Genomic DNA, 23,663 nt, shown 5'->3' with positions numbered 1-23,663 from the left:
CCTGCTCCGAAGTGAGAAGGTCAGGGTTTTGTGGACTCTTTTATTTCGTTGGTGCAGTTGAAAGTTCTGTTCCTCTTAATATTTGCAGTCTAAACATATTTTCTTAACACATTTTACTAGTTTTACTGGTAAACATGATGCGGGATACTTATCTGACTCCTGATATTTATTCAGATACACTTGTATGTAAAATACGTGAGTTCATTGTTGCTGTTACAGGTAAGTAACTTTTTCTTAGGATAAAGGTTAACATTTGTGACCCACTGAAAGCAATTTCTAGTTTCACTGAAATTTTATGAGATCTGTGGTTCGGGTTTTAATTTAAAAGCTGCTTCACATGGCTTGACTCATCAGCTTTATTTCAGATATAGCTGTACTGTAAGCCACATGTATTTATACCAGTAATGCAGGTCTCAAAGAAGCAGCTCTGCCATTCTCCATGAGTTTGTTACATGTATATCATAATGCTAGTATAAGCAAAGTTTTAATCTGTTCAGATTCCCATGTTCTGAGCCATAAATAATCCTTATCCTTGACTCCGAGGGATGCTCATGAGAGCTGTACTTACTAGGCCTGTGTGTGTCCCTTCCCACTGCGTTTGGCCTATGGAATGTAGTGAGCATGACTACCTGAAAACGTGCTGTGTTTCTTGATGCTGCATCACAGGTGATGTGGTGTTCTTGTAAAAACGATTAGAGTGCAGTAAGCTTATCCAGTTTTGCAGTCAATTTCCCTACAGGTGTATCACAGTTTTTGGTGTGGTGGTCGTGTGGTATAACTAAGAATTTAAAAAGGAAGTGAACAGTTGTTGCACTCTTGCGGTTGCATTTTAACCTGTTCTTAGCACCAAGAATGTTTGTGATTTCAGCGTTGGTCAAGAGAAACTGTCTGTGGTTGGATCACCCTACTGGATGGCCCCTGAGGTGCTGCGAGATGAACCCTACAACGAGAAGGTGCGTTGGACATGTTTTCAGTCACTGATCGCTTGTAGATTGTTAGTACCTGGTTGAAGTGTTGAGTTTGTTATCCATTTTGTTGTATTGTAAAATTAGTGTAGTGGTTTCAGTTTCATTCCTTGGTCCCACTTTTGTTTTCACCAGTGACAAAGTGACAGTCAGTTTCTCTGCATTAACTTCCTTTATGTTTATGAAATGGGTTCTTAACATGGAGAATAGCCTCCCCATTAGAAACGTTACTCTAAAAAAAAACATACATAAGACCTCATTTATGTGATGAATTCCCCTTTTAAAAAAAGCATATGTACAATATTTATTTTGAGATGCAAGAAAATAATGTATTTGCTATACAGCACTGTGCTACGTCCATTATGTACCAGTGGACTAGTCTTTGTCTGCTCTGCTTCCCATATGCTAGTTAGGAGCTGTTTCAGCAGTTAGCGCATTTGACTGATGGGCTTGCATTTCCTGGTTGTTTAGAAGCCCTCCAGCAACATACAGTAGTCGCGCTGCATAGATCATTTTTTCAAATCGCAAAATAGTTTGCCAACAGCAGCTTAGGCATGCGTGCAGCTTGACTGTGGGCTATAACACCACACCTTTGGCTTTTAGATCCCTAGACTGCTCCGTTTTTCAGTCCTGTGTAGAGGTCTTCATGCCCACCACTTGCACTTTGATAACTTTTCACATCACGTTTGCTCATTTGCATCCTACTCCATGGGCCATGGTTTCTTCAAGTATTCCCTGCTGTGTGGCAGGTGAGTGCTGTAGTCATAGTACTTTATGCTGGACCAGGCCTCGGAGACTGAATATCTCTCTGGCTTAAACTACAGCCAATCTGAGCATCTTTGGGCGTGGTTTATGACTCATTCAAATGAAGTATCTCATTCAACATGATGTATCTTTCTTAATCTAACATTGAAAATTACCCAAAATCCTTCAGATCTTGTCTGCCAAGTCCTTCAATCTGAGGTTTGCAGAGAGGCCCAATCTCTGGCTTCACCTTTTCGTCCTCCAGGAGTATATATTAGGTTTACCAAAGTCGCCCTTTTAGGGCGTGTACTTGACTTACTCTTAAGTACTGGAAGGGGCTTAACAACTGCCATTACTGTACTCTCCATGCGGGGTTGTCAGCCCAGTTCAGTTGTTTAGCCTGCGCCTTTCAGTGGGTTGCGCCCTGAATTACCTACTAGGATTATAATTCTGGTCAACTGCTAAGGCCTATGCCTAGCTTTCATATTTGCTACTATTTTCGTTCCCAAATGCCACACAGGCTCCTCTCCTTCCCAATGTTCACCTTGTGTGCTTCAAGGGTTAGCAAATCTCAAACCTATCAGAGCTTTACCCAAACTTTGAGACTGCCTTTTATTCTTCCCACAACTTTTGCTATATTGCTTTTGTTAAACATTGCTGTTGTCGCACACATCAGTCCTTAGCAATCATCCCTACCTTTCCATGTGTAATCACTGTACACTCTACCAAGTTTGTAACATGAATCCAGGTCCCAACTGAATCTGTGTCTTGTTCTCGTTGGTGCATTGCTGGTTTTCTCCCTAGTGTTGCTTTGTGGTGTTTTACCATACCATTTGGTTCTCCTTTTACCACTGAGCCCTGTGAATAAGGCCCTGCTTGTGTTTATCATATAAAAGTGAAAAGATCCCCAGGTTCTAGAGGGTTCTGTTCTGGATTGCTCCTTGGGTCCTCTTTTTTTTTATTTTTTTTTTATTTTTTTTTTCCTGATTTTGTTTTTTTTGGGTCTGCATTCTGGTGCTTCCAACTACTGAATAATATGGCAATATGACCCCTTGTTAGAAATGAGTTCTGTGCTTTTCCCCATTACACGTTACAAAATGCTTGTCCATTTTCTCAGCTGTCATTTCACTAATTCTTGTGTCTAATCTCTACAGGTGCTTCTACATTTTAAGAATGCAGTAGAGATTGGGCACATCTGGATCTTGCTTTGACCTTCTGTACAGTTCTGCATTGAACGGCAATGATAATGCAGCCATTGCGGGTGTATGTCAGCTTGTCAACTACAGAAACGTTGTACTACCAAAATATAGTTGCCAGAACATTGCGAATCAAAATATCGAGATTTAACTTTACTTAATTCCGTTTATATGTAATTTGATGGTATGTGGGTTTAAATAAAGCAAACATTCTTGATATTTTGGTCTTCAAAATTTTTGTTCACAATATTCTGCGAATACGATAATCTGGAGTCATTACTACGGTGAAATACCCCCACTGTGGTCTTGTAGCTTGTGCCTAGACACCAGTACCTGTGAATCTGGGCCTGTTAATCTAATGTTGGAAGTCTGCTATTGTGCCAGTCGTAAGCCCAGTATCCCTTTCACAATAACCTTCTGGTCCCTTTCAAAGGGGTAATTTACTTTTTCAGCATGATATTTCAAGTCATCCTGTTTTAATGCCTTGGAGTTGGCAATGCTATGGTACCCTAAGGCATCCTACGATTTACACCTTGACTGAACCGTCTAGAGGTTTCCCTCTACTGTGCTTCAGTACTATTTTCAGAGAGGCCTCTTGGAATAATATAGTTTCCCAGTGGTGTTATCAAGTTACAGGCCTCCTACTGGTCACTTTAATTTAAGTTTGATCACTGGAGCAAATGTGCGTGGTGATGATGTCCTAATGTCATGTCCCTTTCTGACTGCATGACGTTATTCCCTAGAGTGGTCATAGATGTAATGTTTAGTAGGGGGTGTATCTGTAAGGTTCTATATATTCCAATTATCAGTTGCTCCTGAAGCTGCCGAGGTTGTGGCTATGAAGATTAAACCTCTTCACTTCATAATGCGCTGGTTTTGTTCTTAGACGCCAGTTACTACAAGTTTGGTGTTGAGCAAGTTACTTAGCTACAACCCAACTGATCCTGCGCATAAAAATAAAAAAAGCCACTTGTGAGACCACCTCACGTTGGAGATTTTACATGCCAAAGCGTTTGTGACAGAGGCAGACTGCTTGTGGGAAAATCATCAGTTTGGAAGTGTTTGAGCAGGCCAGTGTGTGCAGCGCATTGTGGACTATAGGACTTGCCTTTAATTTTTAGGTAGTTTCTGTGGTGCAGCACCCATTGGCGCAAGCTCACCTAAGATCCAGCGTCATATTGGCCACTCACACAAGCGTTTGACACAGACAGCACAAGCTTTTGTTGGGCAAACTAGCGCATTGTGTATCACATGCACCCAGTTGTCTCTGAAGAACACGCCAAAAGAGCGCATTGTGTTCAATATACATCTGGCCATCTCTGAGATTCGCTGTGTGCTGCTGTTAAGCATGCGCTTACAAGCGGTTTTGCTGTCCTGTGCATTCATGGCAGCTGTACCCATATTGGATTGAGGAGAGTGTACCGATCTGATAGTTCAGATCTGATGCTAATTCTGAGCTGGGATTTTATGTTGGTTACGATGGTCCAAGCCTCTACTTTCCGTGGTGCCTTCCCTTCAGCTCCCCCGGATAGGGAATCCAAGAGGCTGGATCAGCTTGGGAAGAAGATGTTTTCTTCCACCAGCCTGGCATTGAGGTCCGTAAACACCTCTTGCCTATTGGGCCGTTATTCCCATAATTTATGGGATACGGTGGCGCAAGTGCTGCCCCAGGTCCCGGAGGGCGTACTGGACACTCTCACCCAGGCTGTCTAGGATGGGAGAGATGCAGCCAAGTTTACGATCCAGTGTGGCTTGGACACAACCGACTCGCTGGGCAGAGAGATTTAATCGTCAGTGGCCCTACGTCGCCACGCCTGGCTACGTTCTGGTTTTTCAGGGGATGTCCAGTCTAGCTTGATGGACATGCCCTTTGATGGCTCTCACCTTTTTGACGAAAAGGCAGACTCCGCGCTTGAGAGGTTCAAGGATTCTCGAGCCACGGCCAGATCCTTGGGCCTTTCGGCGCCGGCACGGCAGCAGTCTGTCTTTTTCCCCTTTCGAGGCTTCGGAAGGGGTGTGGTACCTCGCCAGCCACAGTTTAGCCACCGTCCTCAGGCTTCACAGCATCCCAGAAGAGGACGTGGTCGTGGTACCATTAGACCCAGAGGGTCCCAGAGGGTCTGGCCAGAGGTCAGCCGCCACACAGCCCCCCTCCACTGCGCCCAATCCCTCCTAGTGTGGTTCTGCGGGATCATGTCTGTCCAGTTGGAGGGAGAATTCGTTTTCATCTCCCTCACTGGCTTTCCATCACCACGGACAAGTGGGTCCTGCAGATCATACGGAAGGGCTACTCCCTTCCCTTCCAGTCTTCTATCCCTCCAACAAAGGAATAGCTGATGGAGGACCATCTAGCTTTGCTCCGCGAGAAAGTCATAGCTCTCTTGGCAAGGGGAGCCATAGAAAGAGTCCCGATGTCAGAAGTAGGCAGTGGTTGTTATTCCCGCTACTTTCTGATTCCCAAAAAGCACAAAGGCCTTCGCCCTATCTCGCCCTATCTTGGATTTAAGGGACGCCAATCTCTTCCTCAAGAAGGAGAAATTCAAGATGCTCACTCTTGCTCAGGTTTTGTCTGCCCTAGACCAAGGAGACTGGATGGTAGCGTTGGATTTGCAGGGTGCATATTTCCATATTCCTATTCTGCCAGCCCACAGGCGTTACCTGCGGTTCAAGGTGGGCCACGAGCACTTTCAGTTTACCGTGCTTCCATACGGTCTCACCAGTGCCCCTCTGGTGTTCACAAAGGTGATGGCAGTGGTGGCAGCTCATTTGCGCAGGTCAGGGATCTCAGTCTTCCCCTACCTAGACGATTGGCTGTTGAAGGCTCCTACACCCCAGGCTCTCGTCACCCACCTCCAGACGATGGCGGACCTTTTGCATTCGCTGGGGTTCACTATAAATGTGCCGAAGTCACACCTAACTCCCTCTCAGAAGCTCACTTTCATCGGAGCTGTTCTGGACACAGTGCAGTATCGGGCTTATCCTCCCGATCAGCGGGTTCAGGATATTCAGGTTATGATTCCGATGTTTCGGCCTCTATCCTGGATCTCGGTGAGACAGACTCTGAGGCTGCTGGGACTCATGGCTTCCTGCATCCTGTTGGTCAAGCATGCCAGATGGCGCATGAGGGCTCTGCAGTGGGACCGGAAGTTCCAATGGGCACAGCATCAGGAAAATCTTACTGACGTGGTTCAGATCTCGGAGGGGACTGCAAAAGATCTGCAGTGGTGGTTAGTGAACTGCGAGTGGGTCAAGGGCAGACCCCTCTCCCTTCCCCAACCAGACCCAACGGTAGTGACAGCTGCGTCACTTCTGGGATGGGGCGGCCATCTGGGGGAGGTGGAGATCAGAGGTCACTGGTCTCCGGCGGAATCCATGCTCCACATCAACTTGTTGGAGCTTCGGGCGATCCGGCTAGCATTAAAAGCATTTCTTCCTGTTGTGAAAGGGAAGGTGGTGCAGGTGTTCACAGACAACACTACCGCAATGTGGTACTGCAACAAGCAGGGCGGTGTGGGGTCGTGGACCCTTTGTCAAGAGGCTTTACGTCTCTGGACATGGCTGGAACAGCAGAGCATGACCCTGGTGGTTCAACACCTGGCAGGTTCTCTGAACGCCAGAGCAGACGAACTCAGCCGAAAATGCTTAGAGGATCACAAATGGTGTCTCCATCCGGAGGTGGCGCAAGGACTCTTTCAGCAGTGGGGAGAGCCTTGGTTAGATCTGTTCGCCTCCGCAGAGAACGCGCAATGTCGGCAGTTTTGCGCATTGGAGTTTTGTTTCATATTGTTCAGAGAGGTCTATTGATCCTCTTTCTTCTTCTCTGTCTAACATCCTTATGTTTATTTTGTCTCTCGCCCAGCAGGGTTCCTCCTTGGGGACTCTCAAGGGCTATCTTGCAGCCTTATCGGCTTTTCTTCAGTTGCCCGATCAACCATCTCTGTTTAAATCACCTATAGTACAGAGGTTTTTGAAAGGGCTTGTACATCTATTCCCGCCTGTGCCTTTCGTTATGCCCCAGTGGGATCTTAATTTGGTTCTTACCTTCCTTATGTGTGCTCCCTTCGAGCCCTTGCATAACTGTCCTCTTCGGCTGCTCACTATTAAGACAGCTTTTTTGGTGGCAATTGCATCTGCCAGAAGAGTTAGTGAGCTACAGGCTTTGTCATCAAAACCGCCGTATCTCACAATCTTTCCTGAAAAAGTGGTTCTCAGAGCTCGTGCCTCTTTCCTCCCCATGGTGGTGACCCCTTTCCATCTGGGTCAAAATATCACCCTGCCCACCTTCTTTGCAACACCTCATCCCTCTAAGGAAGAGAAGTGTCTCCATCAGCTGGACCCAAAAAGAGCGTTATCGTTCTACCTTGACCGCACTAAAGAGTTCTGGGTGGGCGACCAACTCTTTGTGGGGTACGTTGGTGCGAAGAAGGGTCGGGCATTGCAGAAACGTTCCATTTCGCGCTGGGTCGTTCTCTGTATAAAAATATGCTACGCTTTGGCGAAGAAGCAGCCTCCCGAGGGCTTGAGAGCTCATTCCACTAGGGGAAAAGCTGCTACCACTGCGTTAGCACGTGGCGTACCGGTGGTGGACATTTGTCAGGCTGCAACGTGGGCTTCTTTGCACACGTTCGCAAAACATTACTGCCTGGATAGCTAGGTGAGGAGAGAGGGGCATTTTGCCCGGTCTGTTTTGCAAGACTTTCTTGTGTAAAAATCTCCTGCAGACCTACTGCCATGGGTTATAGCTTGGGTATCTATTCTAAGGTAAGGAAACTGCAGCTAGAAGTCTCTATCAGATGAACAAGTTACTTACCTTCGGTAACGAGGTATCTGGTAGAGACTCTATCTAGCTGCAGATTCCTTACACCCGCCCAAGCCTCCCCGCTCTGGGGACATTTTTCTCATGTACTTTTGGATATATTTGTATATATGTATTTATGTGTAATTTTTTTACTCCAAACAGTTAAAGGTGAAATACATGATAGGTGGTTCTTCCATGACTGCGCTTCTGGCGTGGAAAGTTGTGGAAAAGAACTGACCTACGCGTGCCGAGACGGCATCTATATAGACCACCGTGACGTCATAGACGGCTCCAACGACGCTGACGATGCACGCAGAGCTGGTCGGCGCACGGGGATCCGAACAACGCCGTCAGATGGCGCGTGCGCAGGGTACTGCTCTAAAAAAAATTCAGGATTCGAAGCTGAGGCCAGGGAATTCTAAGGTAAGAAATCTGCAGCTAGATAGTCTCTACCAGATACCTCGTTACCGAAGGTAAGTAACTTGTTCTTCTTGCTTACACCAGAGCTCACTCCCAAGGGACCAGGAACTGGATTTGGCACCACTTGGCAAGTCAAGTCTCTGAGGAAGCAAGAGAGCCCAGGTGCTGGCACATTATGTTTTTGATGTCCCTGAGAATTCTTAACATGACAAAAGCTGAGTCCAAGCCCTTGTAGAATCTTTTGAAGCAGGATGTAGAAAGCAAAGTCCAGTCCTTTCACTCTGAGGACAGAAGAAGCAGGCCAGCACAGCAAAGCAGCAGGCAGAGTGGCAGCCCCTTCTACAGCATCCAGCTCATCTTCCTGGCTAAATGTCCTAATTTCAGAAGGATTATAACTCTGTGGGGTCCGAGGTCCAGTACATATACCCATTTCTGTCTTTGAAGTAGGCAACCTTCAAAGAGAAGTCTTTGTAGTGCACAAGACCCCAGACACTATCCGGGCGGTCGGAGACTGCTTAGTGTGAGGTCAGGCACAGCCCTATTCAGATGTGTCAACTCTTACCACAACTCCAGCTCTGAAAGACCCAGCAGGACATGCAGTGCTCACCTCAGCTCCCTTTGTGTGACTGCCTAGAGTAAATTCACAAACAGCCCAACTGTTATCCTGATGCAGAGGTGTATTCCACAAATAGGCGTAGGTACAAAAATGGTTAAGCAAGAAAATGCCCACTTTCTAAAAGTGGCATTTTCAAACTTATAATTTAAAAACCAACTTCACCAAAAGATGTATGTTTAAACTGTGAGTTCAGAGACCCCAAACTCTATATCTCTATCTGCTCCCAATGGGATATTTCACCTAAAATGTATTTCAAGCAACTCCCCATATTACTCTAAGGGAGAGATAGTCCTTGCAATACTGAAAACCGAATTTAGCAGTATTTCACTATCAGGACGTGTAAAACATACCAGCATATGTCCTACCTTTTATTATATACCCTGCTCCCTGCCCATGGGGCTGCATTTGACATACCTTAGAGGTAGATGTAGCAAAATGGAAGCTTTGGGCTTGGCAAGTTGATTCACTTGCCAGGTCGAAATGGCAGCTTAAAACTCCCCACACAGACACTGCAGTGGCAGGTCTGAGACATGTTTCCAGGGCTACTCGTGGGTGGCACAGTCAGTGCTGCAGGCCCACTAGTAGCATTTGCTTCACAGGCGGTGGGCTCACCTGGTGCACTATACTAGGGACTTACTAGTAAATCAAGTATGCCAATCGTGGATAAACCATCACTAATACAATTTAGACTGAGAGCACTTGCACTTTAGAACTGGTCAGCAGTGGTAAAGTGTCCAGAGACCTAAAGCCAGCAAAAAAATAAATGGGCAGAGGATTGAAAACAGGAGGTCAGAAGCAGAAAGACGTGGGAAACCACACCAAGAGCTGATAGGTCACCATACTACAGGTGGGTAGTGGTATATTGCTGTAAAGGTATTTCTAGAGTTTAGGGGTGGGGTAGGAGTATAGGGTAGTAAGGGTATTTTTAGAGTTTAGGTGTAGGTAGGGATAGGATGGTAAGGATAACTTTAGTCTTGTGGCGTGGGTAGAGGTAAAGCGTGGTAAGGGTAATTAAAAAAGAGGGGTTCCCTTCATAAAGAAGAAAGTAATTTTAAACAAGCATTTGCAATGCAACGGGTCTCACGTTTGCTCATGTTAGAGCTGATAGCGTTGTAAACTCCTAACACGACTTTTCACCTATCGGCAAAAGTGCATTTATGTACGAAACCGGAAAAAAGTGCAATTAACTGTGTAAAGCGCTCTACTTATGCCAAGCGAAATTGCGCTAGTAAATTAGAGAAAAAGTAGTCCACGAGCCGGACAGAAAACAGCGAGCCTTGCATGTTTTCTGTAATTGGTCGATGCGCTCGAGGAGGGCTAGCCACCGGAAAAGGCATGACATGTGCGTGCCTTCGACTAATGAAAGCAAGCAGATTTCAATAGGCAAGCCCACGAACCAATGAAAAACACTGACGTGACTCCAACAGGGCTCCGAGCCCTTTTCTAAACACTAAAGTGTCTCGCAGCGATACGCATGCGCGAGCGCATGCAATGCAAGCTCGACCCTAAAAAGGGAAGATTGGGTGAATTTAAATTTAGTTTTAAAAATGTGTGTATATATGTTTGTGTGTGTGTGTATAAATATATATATATATATGTGTGTGTGTGTGTGTGTGTGTGTGTGTGTGTGTGTACTTTTTACTTACCTTGAGTATACTTACCTTGTGTGGTAAATGCATCTGCATGGTAAAGACATGCATGCTAAAGTGATACAGCCCTCCATGAGAGTATGTGCTTTCCAGCTGTCTCCCTCATGTACTTCTCCTTCACCCCTTCGAGCGTGCTTCATGTTGGTCTCTCTTGCCCATAGGCCGTGTTGCATTCCTCACCTTCAATATTGCTTCCATACCAATGTAAATCTCTTTGGCCTGTGCTCCACATCGGTCTCTTCTGTGTTGCTTCCTCTGCCCGTCTCCCTTGTGTTGCTTCCCCACCCGTCTTCTCTGATGCTTCCCCAAAAAAGATCCAAGCGTCAAATCCTGGTCCTGGCCTCCCAAATACCTTTACATCCAAAGGGTAGAGTGTGAGTCCACCCCAAGTCCAGTTTTGCACAGAGTGCAAAACACACCAGGCACTGCGGGACTGTTCAGCAGAAAGGACAGCCAATCCACCTCTGCAACCGTGCTCCCTGGGCAAGGAAACAAAAGTTAGACTGTTGACTGTTGGTCTAGGTCCCCGCAGCACCTTAAGATCCTGTGAGGTCACCAGAACTCGCCCTAGTGCATACTGCTATTTTTCCTTTTGACTACATTGGAAGCCCCTTAAATCTGCAAAGTACACAGTAAGCCTCACACTGCCGGGCCCGGGTAGAAGACTCCAGATATGGTAGCTAAATACGAAGCTCCTGGCTGATAAGGAAATACAACCAAAAATAAGGGATACAATTACATCATATTTAAGCATTAACGATACGTCAGACTGCGGTGGAGACAGTCTGGGAAGCGATGAAGGCAGTGGTCTGGGGTCAGCGTTTAGCTATTGCAGCTCGCGCCAACACACTTAGGAGGGAAAAGAGGTGGAAGTTAGAGGATCAGATAAAAGAGCTGGAAGGGCAACACAGGGCAGCGGGTGCGCAGAGGGTGAAGCGTCAGCTGATGGTGGCGCTTCACTCTCTGCGTCACCAGTTGAAAGCAATAGATATGGATGGTGCGGAATACCCTCTCTTATGCACTAAACAGATGTACTATGTGGGGGGCAATAAGGCAGGGCGACTCTTGGCGCACAGGTGGCACATTAATGGATAAACTCAATACAGATGAGCGGGGGAAGCGACCACTACAGATGAGGAGCTGATCCTAAAAGAATTTAAGATTTTCTATGCCTCACTTATACCGCAGAGCTCCTAGATGAGAGGGCAATAGCGAGATACTTAGATGTGATACCCTTGCCCCAAATACCTAAAGTGCTAGCCAGTGTGTTAGAAAGGGTTTACCCCTGCTCAGGTCCTACAGGCCATCCGGCGACTCCGCGCGGGTAAGGCACCAGGGCAGGGCAGGGCAGGGCAGGGCAGGGCAGGGCAGGGCAGGGCAGGGCAGGGCAGGGCAGGGCAGGGCAGGTTTGGGGCAGAATTTTACAAGATTTTTGGTGAGCTTCTGGCTCTGGTGCTGGTGCAGCTGTTCAGCGGTTTAGCTTCTGCCGGACTGATGCCCCAGTCGAGTTGCACAGGCACTATTAGTTATCCCAAAGACTGGCAAAGACCCAACTCTGTGTGCTTCCTATCGCCCGATCACATTATTAAATGTAGACGCTAAACTTTTTTCTGGCATCTTAGCGCACAGGCTGGGCCTTTATATGCAAGGCCTGATAGACACAGATCAGACCAGGCTTATTCCAGAGAGAACATGTGCGGATAATACTAAGAGGTTTTGTCACCTTTTAGACAAGGCCCCGTAGCCTGTCAATACTGCTTTCTATTGATGCACAGAAGGCCTCTGACCGGGTTCATTGGCGTTTTTTATTTTTGGTACTTCCTCGTTGTGGTCTGGGGCCGAGATTCTGTGAATGGATGCAGATTAATCCCCCAGGCCAGGGTGAGTGTAAATAGTGGACTCTCTATCGCCGTTGTTGTATGCGCTGTATATGGAGCCCTTTGCAGAACATTAAGGGTATTCCAATGAGGGTGGGGGGGGGAGCCGGAACCCATAAAATAGCACTGTACGCCGATGGTGTGCTGCTTTATCTGACAGAACAGAGGACCTCGCTTGTAACAGTGGTGGATGAACTGCGGGATTTTAAAGAGGTGGCGTGCTTTAAAACTAATCTGTCTAAATGATGGCAATGGTCCTAGGATCCCTACCCCAGTTTGATAAGGTATGGGGGCCTTGTATCTCTTACCTCTCAGATGAGTTCAGGGAGCGGACGTGCCCGCGCTACCTACAAGTGCTCCTCTTGATGTGCTTAGCTACAGCCCTGGTGAGATGGACAGCTGCAACATGAGTTGGAGATGGCCAGTGAGAAGGGGGAGAGGGTGAACAGGTGCTAACACAAGTTATAGCTGTAGCATGGGGAGGCATTGTATTTGATTAAAAAAAAATTTTTTTTTTTTTTTTTTTATATCCACTGACCATTGGTTGTAGGTGCAATAGTTGTACAAAATAAAATGCCAATAAACAGATTTAATCCTAAATCTGCAAAGTAATGTATTTTCCAAAGGCTTAAATATTCAAAACTACGGTTGTACTAAAGCTACGAAGTTCGTTTTGGTATCTAAAATAAGATTAAACTGTAATCTTGGTGTCAGATTTCTGTTGAGTCATTTCATTTACTCATTGTTCATGTTAATAAGGTAAAATGCTTTACACATCTTCCTCTGAGTAGCCTGACTGCCCTTTGCCACACTACCAGGACTGAGCTAGGGTTTACAGTGTGAGTCTATCAGAGGTCCACTACATCCATCTCCTCTGTGTTGCTTCCCCTGCTATCTCCCCTGGGGTGCTTTCCCCCAGCCGTCTCCCCTGGGGTGCTTTCTCCCAGCCGTCTCCCCTGGGGTGCTTTCCCCCAGCCGTCTCCCCTGGGGTGCTTTCCCCCAGCCGTCTCCTTCTCTCTCTCCCCCCCCCCCAGCCGCACCCTCTGTGTTGCTTCCCCCCCCAGCCGCACCCTCTGTGTTGCTTCCCCCCCCAGCCGCACCCTCTGTGTTGCTTCCCCCCCCCAGCCGCACCCTCTGTGTTGCTTTCCCCATCCCCAGCCGCACCCTCTGTGTTGCTTTCCCCATCCCCAGCCGCACCCTCTGTGTTGCTTTCCCCATCCCCAGCCGCACCCTCTGTGTTGCTTTCCCCATCCCCAGCCGCACCCTCTGTGTTGCTTTCCCCATCCCCAGCCGCACCCTCTGTGTTGCTTTCCCCACCCCCAGCCGCACCCTCTGTGTTGCTTTCCCCACCCCCAGCCGCACCCTCTGTGTTGCTTTCCCCACCCCCAGCCGCACCCTCTGTGTTGCTTTCCCCACCCCCAGCCGCACCCTCTGTGTTGCTTTCCCCACCCCCAGCCGCACCCTCTGTGTTGCTTTCCCCACCCCCAGCCGCACCCTCTGTGTTGCTTTCCCCACCCCCAGCCGCGCCCTCTGTGTTGCTTTCCCCCCCAACCGTGCCCTCTGTGTTGCTTCCCCCCACCCCCCCCCCCCCCAACCGTGCCCTCTGTGTTGCTGTTGGACCAGCCCCCATCATTATTTTTTAGTTACTGGTTGTGATGTGTTTTCAGTAGGGTCTCCAAAACTTGTCTCCTCCCTTTGTCATGCTGCAGTGGGACTTCACTTGGTCCTGACATATTTGATGTGAAGTCCATTTCAGCTGCTTTACACCTGTCCCTTGTGGCTCCTTGCTTTCAAGACCATGTTATTAATCGCCATCACTTCAGTGAGTGAGCTTCAGGCTCTGTGTTAACCCGCCATACAGTACCTTCTTCCTAGACAAACTGGTTTTGCACACAGGAGCATCCTTCTTACCAAAAGTTGTGACGTCATATCATGTCAGACAAAACATCACACTACTGGCGTTTATGCTGTAACTCACTGCTTTAAGGAGGAGGAAATACTTCATTGCTTGGACCCCTGAAGAGTGCTGAGCTTTTATATCTATCATACCAAAGAACACCCAGTGGACAATTAGCTGTTTGTGAGATTAACTGGGGCAAAGAAAGGCAAGACAATGCAGAAGTGGACCAGCCTCCATTAGATCGCACTCTGCTATAAATTGGCTGAAAGGAAGCCTACAGAATGTCTGCAAGCCCCTTCCTGCAAGTGTCCATCTGTGGGCATGTACCTACAGGCAGATCCAGTCTGATACCTGGGAAATATTCAAAAGGTGAGTAATCTGTGGTTAGATTGGTGTCTACCAGAAAGAGCATTGCAAAAGGTAAGTAACTTATTCTTTATTGGCTCATACGATAAATGCTGGGTAGGGGGTGGGTAAGAGCCGGAAGAGGGAAAGGGTGGGTGTCCTGTTATGGACAAGTAGATGAGTATTGGCAGGAGGAAAACAAGAAGGGTGACCTTTCATAGAAAAGTAACCAGTGGACCAAGCAAATCATTTGACAACACACTAATTAACAATTCTACTGCCGACCTACATTACAGGGAGTGAGGGTCAGGCACCGTGGCAAAGCAGTGCGACTAAGGGATACTTCTCTCGTAGGGGATTTCCATGATAGTCATAAGCACTGAATAGTTCCGCGCGCCTGCGGGGACCCCGGAGCACTGTTGTGTAGTATATTCTTAAGTGCAATCATCAGCTCCTTGACAAAAAGGTCTGTGAAAAACACTTAAGAATAACAATGTGCAGCCTATGTGAACAGCTACACAGGCCAAATTGTTAGAAGAAAAAAACAGTTGTAGTGTAAATTTCACGTTTAAACCTCTATTTATTCTATAAATACATAAATAAATACATTCTCATATTTTATTTACACCTCTCGAGAATAAAACAATGTAGGGCAGTGTAGCCCATAGGCTGCCATTATACAGAATGAAAATAGAGCTGTGCCTTTAAGAAAGTAAAGTCTTCCTGTTTCCCATCATGCACAGCAAAAGGCAGTTGCCTCAGTTCTTTTTTCCGGCTCCTTTCTGACAGGACCCTGAAGCATTGAGCTCTACCTCACAAAATCCTTTTGTGACAGAAATTCATTTAAAATCTTTTGAATTTCATTTTCACTCGACGTTTTTAACATTGAGTGATAATTTTCTGTTTTTTTTCTGTTAGATTCTGACAGAATTTTGAGGTTTTTCTACTTCAGAAATGCCTTCACTGTTTGACAAATGTCCTTGTGGCAAAAAAAAGGCCAAAACAGATCCACATCGGGTCTGCATAATTTGCCTTCCATCCAGCCACAAACCGGAGTCGTGTGACATCTGCAAAACCTTCTCCAGAAGGACCCTTCGTGACAGGGAGAAGATCCGACTCCAGGCGAAAGAGGACAGGAGGAAAAGTGGTCATTCTACCACAGAGCGAGGAGAAGGTCAGTCTTCTACCAGGGCTCACACTGGTTCCTCTATAACTCCGACCAGACCGGCTCAAAAACGGCACAGGTCTCCGACGACGTCGAGGGCGTCGACGTCGAGGCAAGGAACGGCGCCAACATGCTCGCCGTCGAGGAGTGGTTCGCCGGCGAGAAAGAGACATCGCTCGCCGTCGACGACGATTTCGCCGTCGAGACGGCGTGGACTTTCGCCGTCGAGATCTGGGTCACCGTCGACACGGCGAGGACGTTCCACGTCGAGGAGATCTGAATCCGGTTCGCCGTCGAAACGGCGAGATCGATCAACGTCGAGGGGTGCTCGACGTCGTAGACGTTCACCGTCATCACGGCGACGTCGAGGGTCGTCGTCGAGAGATTCTCAACGGCGAGAAGAATCGACGGCGAAGGACACTCGCCGTCACCGTACTTCGACGTCGAGGAGTGTGTCGACGTCGAGACAATCAAAAAGACCTAGGAGGGTTTATACAACCTCAGAATCCTCGGCTTCAATCATCCTCCTTCCAGCGTCTCCACAACTCTCTCCTCGACAATCACCATTGCCACAGACGCCGGTAACACCTACGGCGCCTCTTCCGGCTCCGCCTGTAGAGTCTGTTTTGAGGACTCCAACGCGGTCTGTAAGACGTTCGGGACATTCCTCTAGACGCTCTTCTTCCTCTCGACACCGTCATGACCCACAGAGATCTCAGCATTCACATCACAGGCGTTCTTCTTCGTCTACACGGGACTACTCTCCAACCCTATCGGACTCACCGTCCCCGAGAGTGTCCCCCATAGATGATGTGAATACGTTCCAGGAGGTCTTAGTACGAGGGGCAACCAAGCTGAACATCCCGCTGGCGGTACCTGCCCCATCGACGTCAGTGATCTTCGAGACCTTGCATCACAGGACATCTTCCAGACCTTTGCTTCCACTGGTTCCAAGTCTCCTTGAACCAGCAATGGATATTTTCCTTGCACCGGCCGCAACAAAGTCTGCTCCTTCCAGACTTATTAAAAAATATCGTCCACCAGAACAAGATCCTCTATTCTTGAGGTCGGACCCAGTTCCTGATTCGGTGGTCATAGTAGCGGCAAAGAAACTGCATTCAACCTCACCATCTTCTTCTTCACCTCCAGATAAAGAGAGCAGAAAGATAGATGCTGCAGGACGAAAAGTATGCTCTACTACAGCCGTCACGATGAAGGCAGCCAGCGCTACTGCGTTATTAGGGCGGTACGATCGTGCCCTCTGGGACTCTTTAATACAGTTTGCGGAACATCTTCCTAAGGATAAAAGGGAAGATTTCCTGGAGGTCGTGGGTGAGGGATCCATGGTGTCTAACCAAATTATAAGTGCTGCAGCTGACTCTTCGGTGCTATCCGCACACAATTATGCACACGGGATAGCGCTCAGAAGGCATGCATGGTTGAGACTTACATCACTCAAACCTGAAGCGCAGCAGAGAATACAAAACCTGCCTTTCTCGGGCTCCACCTTGTTCGGTTCTCATGCCGATGACGAGATGGCTAGAATGAAAGCTGAACTAGATACCTTGAAAGCGGTAGGGATGGAAAGACCGAAAGAACAAAGAAAGGTTTTCCGGCCATATCAACGACGACTTTTCACCCACCGGTATCAGTCGCCACACTGGATGTCTTCGCGCCCCCAGCAACAGCAACAACAGCAGTATCAAAGGGGTTTCTCTACTCAGCGAAGGTCGACAAGGGGTCGTTCAACACCTCAAACTCAGGCAACTCGACAGGCTCCCACGTCTAAGCCCTGAATCTTTGCTTCCCCCTCCTCCGTTATCCACTCCGGTAGGGGGAAGTATCTCAAATCATCTGGACGAGTGGCTACGCATCACAACAGACGCCTGGGTATTGAATATTGTGAGACATGGTTACGCTCTCAGATTCACCAGTCCTCCACCATCTGTTCCACCCAAAACAGCCAACCGCCATCTCGAAGCTCTACAGTTAGAGGTCAATATCCTATTGCAAAAAAGAGCCATAGAACCCGTTCCCATCAGCCAGCAAGGGAAGGGGATTTATTCGAGATATTTCCTTGTACCGAAAAAAGACAAACAAGAGTTTCGTCCCATCCTAGATCTGAGGACAGCAAACAAATGGATTCGCAAAGAAAAATTCAGGATGTTAGCCTTACACCAAATTTATCCACATCTACGTCAGGGCGACTGGCTATGTGCGATAGATCTTTGCGACGCTTACTTTCACATCCCAGTAACCAAGAAACATCGAAAATTCCTAAGGTTCACTGTCGGAAAACGCCATTACCAATTTGCAGTTCTACCTTTCGGCCTAAAATCAGCGCCAAGAACTTTTTCCAAATGCATGGCGGTAGTAGCCGCCCACTTGAGGAAACAGCGAATATTCGTCTACCCCTATCTAGACGATTGGCTCATAAAGGCCTCCAGTTGTCTCGAGACACAGCAACATTTCGAATGGACTCTACAACTGCTGCAAAAACTTGGTCTTCAAGTCAATCTCCTGAAATCTACGGCAACACCTGTTCAGAGGTTGCATTACTTAGGGGCCATTGTAGATACCAGGCTAGGAAAGGTGTTTCCTTCGGAGGAACGACGGTTATCGATTCTCCAGAAGTGCAAACAACTGCAGGAAAGACCTCAAGCCACTGCAAGAATAATAGCTTCTCTACTGGGCTCGATGGCGTCTTGTATCCATCTGGTTCCCAATGCTCGCCTCCATATGAGACCATTGCAGGAAAACCTGGAGGATCAGTGGTGTCAACTGAGGGACGATTGGGAGAACAAAGTCCTTCTTTCTCCTCACACCCTACAATCCCTCAAGTGGTGGTGTTTACCCAGCAATCTCTTGGTGGGGATTCCGTTCCAACAACGGCCCCCATCTCAAACCATCGTAACAGATGCGTCACTGATCGGATGGGGGGCGCACATGGAACATCTTCGAGTCCAAGGCGAGTGGTCACAGAGAGAGAGTCTCTATCACATCAACCTGCTGGAACTTCGCGCAGTCCACCTTGCGCTCAAAGCCTTCCTTCCCTCTCTGAGAACGGAAACTCTCCTTCTCCAGACAGACAACGTGGCCACTATGTACTACGTGAACAAACAAGGAGGCACCAGGTCCAGAATTTTATCCAGAGAGGCTCAGACAATCTGGCATTGGCTTCTAGCCAGGAACCTGTCACTAGTGGCAACTCACCTGCCCGGCATCCAGAATGTTCAAGCGGATGCCCTCAGTCGGGTAATGGACGAGAACCACGAATGGGTACTACACGACGACGTCGTTCATTCCATTTTCGCACTCTGGGGTACCCCCTCTACAGACCTATTCGCAACCCCAGAAAACAAAAAATGCCAAAACTTCGCCTCCAGATATTACCATCCAGGGACACTGGGGAATGCCCTGTGGATAAGCTGGTCAGGAGCATTTCTTTACGCCTTTCCACCGCTTCCCCTGATTCCGGCGGTCCTCCAGAAGCTGTCCAATGTTCAGACCAAAATGATCCTAATTGCTCCGGAGTGGCCACGCCAGTGGTGGTTCCCAGACCTTCTTCACCGGTCACTCAAACCACACATCAGGCTACCATATCGTCCGGACCTTCTCACGAAGTTCAGAGGGCAGATATCTCATCCCAACCCCTCATCGTTGAGTTTGGCAGCATGGCTCCTGAGCTAGTGCAATATGGACACTTGAACCTACCTCAGGATTGTATGGAAATTCTGAAGGAAGCAAAGCGCCCTTCCACACGATCAGCCTATGCAAGCAAGTGGAAGAGATTCTGCATTTGGTGTTTACACAACAACATTGACCCGGTTTCCTGTGGAGAACAATCTATCCTGCCATACTTGTTAAGTTTGGCAAAATCGGGCTTACAACTGTCGTCAATAAAAGTTCACTTGGCGGCTGTCACAGCATACAGAAAGAGTCCTTCACAAACTTCCTTTTTTCGGATTCCGATTATTAAGGATTTCCTAGAAGGTTTAAAGAAGGTTTTTCCCCCCATTAGAAAGCCTTCTCCTCCATGGGAACTGAACGTTGTCTTATCACGTCTGATGCTGCCGCCATTCGAGCCAATACATAAGGCATCGCTGCAACATCTCACATGGAAAGCTGCTTTTCTGGTGGCAATCACTTCAGCGCGTAGGGTCAGCGAAATCCAGGCCCTTTGCGCTCAGGAACCCTACACGGTTTTTCATTCTGCAAAAGTGGTAATGAGAACTCATCCAAAATTTTTACCTAAGGTAGTCTCCGACTTCCATGTGAACCAAACAATTTCATTACCGACTTTCTTTCAGAATCCAGCTACTCCTGCTGAGAGAACTCTGCACTCTCTGGATGTAAAGAGAGTATTGAAATTTTACTTGGACAGGACAAAAAGCTTACGAAAATCACAACAGCTTTTTATTAACTATGGCCCAATCAGAACAGGTTTGGGTACATCTAAACAATCTTTATCCAGGTGGATTGTTTCATGTATAATGTTATGTTATCAGTTAGCAAACAAATCCCTTGGTGGTAGGCCAAAAGCCCACTCTACCAGAGGGAAAGCAGCTACTGTAGCCTTGATGAGAAATGTCCCTTTGGCAGAAATATGCAAGGCTGCCACTTGGAGGTCGGTCCATACCTTTACTAAGCATTACTGCCTTGATACAGACGCTAGGGCAGATGCTCAGGTTGGGCAGGCTTTGCTCAAGAATTTGTTTGCATGATTCATGTTTTTCTCAGTATTCTTATATCTACTCCACCGCGGTTATGGGGATGGGCTTGCTACTCTATTCAGTGCTTATGACTATACATGGAAATCCCCTACGAGAGAAGAAATGGTTTCTTACCTGTAACTCCAGTTCTCTCGTAGGGGTATTTCCATGATAGTCATAAGCAACCCTCCCTCCTCCCCGGTGGAGTTGACATAGAACATGAATATTATGGAGGTTGGTACTCCAACAAATGTTTTGTTTTTTCTTCATGTCAGGTTAATAGCCTCCAAAAAAGAACTGAGGCAACTGCCTTTTGCTGTGCATGATGGGAAACAGGAAGACTTTACTTTCTTAAAGGCACAGCTCTATTTTCATTCTGTATAATGGCAGCCTATGGGCTACACTGCCCTACATTGTTTTATTCTCATGAGAGGTGTAAATAAAATATGAGAATGTATTTATTTATGTATTTATAGAATAAATAGAGGTTTAAACGTGAAATTTACACTACAACTGTTTTTTTCTTCTAACAATTTGGCCTGTGTAGCTGTTCACATAGGCTGCACATTGTTATTCTTAAGTGTTTTTCACAGACCTTTTTGTCAAGGAGCTGATGATTGCACTTAAGAATATACTACACAACAGTGCTCCGGGGTCCCCGCAGGCGCGCGGAACTATTCAGTGCTTATGACTATCATGGAAATACCCCTACGAGAGAACTGGAGTTACAGGTAAGAAACCATTTCTTTTCATCTCTTGCTGGTGATTGTGTGTGGGGAGGTGTACCCCTATATACGTTTGTGCAAACAGATTCCACTAAAACACCCCCATTTTTAAGTATTCAACTACTATCCCCTAGAAAACAAATTTTGAAGTAAGACAAACTAACAAAGCTTTTGATAAGGTACCCAGCTATACCTTTTAGGGGATCTCCAGATTATGGAGCAGAATCATCATAACACCATAGACTGAGACCATGCAAGAGTAGGGAAAAGCTAAAATATGATTCACGCATAAGTCGTAAAACTGGTTCAGTGTGGCAAACCATAGATCACCATAGATCACTGTGTGCATAGTACACACTTAACACAACCACTATGCCATTTCGAGTCTTTGTTCTGCAAGTGATTCACAACTTTCCAGACGGTTGCTCATATTGTGAACACCCAAATATTAGGACACAAGCATTTGTACCTTCCTTATTGCAGTTGTATCTCCAAGAAAGAACTGTTGTGTTGTGCTGTTATGTTATGCAGATCTGTAGTGCTTACTATCCCCTGGCAGAGTATTTTGGTGCTGAGCAGGTGTGAGCCTAGCAAAGTCTAGGGCCTAGTGAGAGTACTGTAAAAGCCAGGTATTCAGCTTCGGGATTCAGAAAGTGCAGAGGAGGCTCTTATGGCTCAACATCCCGATCTGCTTTCCCTTATGCTTAGAATATGTGCAAGTAGGAAGGATGAGCGGGAGATGTCTGAAAGGCTTTTAAAGCAGATGCGATGGTTGAGGTATGCTGGGCCGTTGTTACTTAGGGCCTTGAAAGTTATTTTGAGGTTTTTCTGAGCTCTAAATTGTATTTCGTACTGGGGAAAAGATGTGGTGTATATACACCCTTTATTCATTCTTAAGTTTGCCAGACTTCCCTTTTATCTAGAACTTTCAGGTCTTTTTATTGCTCACTTATATACATGAGAAGTGCTGCAACACCCATTTGATAAACAAGCCTTACCTTTTTTATGATCAAATTTAAGGACATGTTTCCCACATTAAATTGCTTAAAGTGGCAGTGTTTAGAGAATTAAATCTTCCAAATCACCCATAGTTTAGACCCTGCATGACATTCAGCTGTGCTATAAATGAGACGTCTAGCATTATAAAATCCATGCTCATTCCATTAGTACAAAGCCAGCCTCATTGCTAGACAGCCTCTCCTATACTGAAACCTGTTTAAAGCAGACATATGAGCACCATAAACACACTTTGTTTAAGCATTATTACCCAGAAATGTCTAGTCAGTTTGTTTTTGTTTATGAAGCTCATATAGTGTAGTTGAACAAAACCTACCTTGTGCCTATGTTATCCTTCTTACCAGAGTTTTCTCTTCTGATAGTCTATTCCCACAGACTGTTACTAGTTGAGAACCGAATGCACAACGTAAGAATATTTACCTTTCCTTTAACTTGCATCTACCATTTGTCCAACCCATATTATGGCAAAAGTTATTTAGTAGCTAGTGTCCACTCAACTATCTGAGGAAGCAGCACATGGCATTCACTGAGAGCGTTTGATGGATGGTAAGAAAGATGTACTTACACTCATATATATAAAAACAACATATTTTTGTTTCTGGTTAAAATACAATGTGGAGGCAGTTCCAACAAGTGAAGTATTGTGAAAGCTAATGTAGGCATCTTGAAGGTATTGTAGTCTACATGTTTTTGCATGATTTCTTGTTGGCATTGGTGAGCCAATAAGAAGTTAGTTCTCTGAACTTAATATGTATTGAGCATGCCACTTTATAGCCAGTTCAGGTTGCTAAAATTATTATTCTTTAATTGAACCTTTCTTGTTCCTCTGATTTAGGCAGATGTGTTTTCTTACGGCATCATCCTCTGTGAGGTAATAGCCAGAATACAGGCGGATCCCGATTATCTTCCACGCACTGAGGTAAGCCCAGTCTTTCTGTGATAAAGCTAGCTGAGATTAACTCTAGTGAGATTTGTGTTGCTGGTCTTGATTCAACTTCACATGTTTCTTCTGGAGTTGGTTCTCTGCATTATCCCAACTGCAGAATGAATCTTATAATTTCTTCATCAGAGTTGCATATCATTTTAGGCAGTGTAGCTGACATAGTACTGGAAACTGAAGTGTTTTTTTAGGTGTCCTAGATTCCTCGCTGTACTTGTAAATGTGCACCCTACCTGCTTCAATGAGTACAAGATTCAGTTTCTCTGCTCAGATTATGTCAGTTTTGTTCTGGTGTTAACAATGGTTTATGGGAAAGCTTTAGTAATGCATTTACAGAGGGGAGAGGAAAATTTAGACTGTGGAAAAAACATATGGGCGTAAAGTCCTTGTTGGTCATGCTAAAAGAAGACTTTCAGCACTTATTTTGTTTCCAATAACTGGAGCTAGATTCTGTGCTTATATGATAAAGCTGAGGACTGCCAGAGAGAATAGTGTTATCGAGGTTTACGAAGGGAAGTTTATGCAGTCTAGTGATTATTAAATCTTGATTTTTAGCAGTCACCTTTGACTTTAGTATTGCGATCTGTGTCATAT

General features: G+C 46.4%; 1 protein-coding gene across 1 annotated transcript in view; it reads left to right on the top strand.

Annotated features, from left to right (window-relative positions):
* The window catches only part of TESK2 (testis associated actin remodelling kinase 2), a 456,655-nt gene that overhangs the window by 375,919 nt on the left and 57,073 nt on the right, over positions 1–23,663 (top strand). The window contains exons 8-9 of the mRNA XM_069232834.1: positions 869–953; positions 22,965–23,048. Coding sequence (XP_069088935.1) covers positions 869–953; positions 22,965–23,048 — 169 coding nt within the window. The remainder of the gene's footprint in view (positions 1–868; positions 954–22,964; positions 23,049–23,663) is intronic.

Source organism: Pleurodeles waltl, chromosome 4_2 (genome assembly GCF_031143425.1).
Source record: "Pleurodeles waltl isolate 20211129_DDA chromosome 4_2, aPleWal1.hap1.20221129, whole genome shotgun sequence".
Classification (NCBI taxonomy): domain Eukaryota; kingdom Metazoa; phylum Chordata; class Amphibia; order Caudata; family Salamandridae; genus Pleurodeles; species Pleurodeles waltl.
Note: the sequence above shows the minus strand (reverse complement) of the source record. Positions and strands in the feature narration are given on the sequence as shown.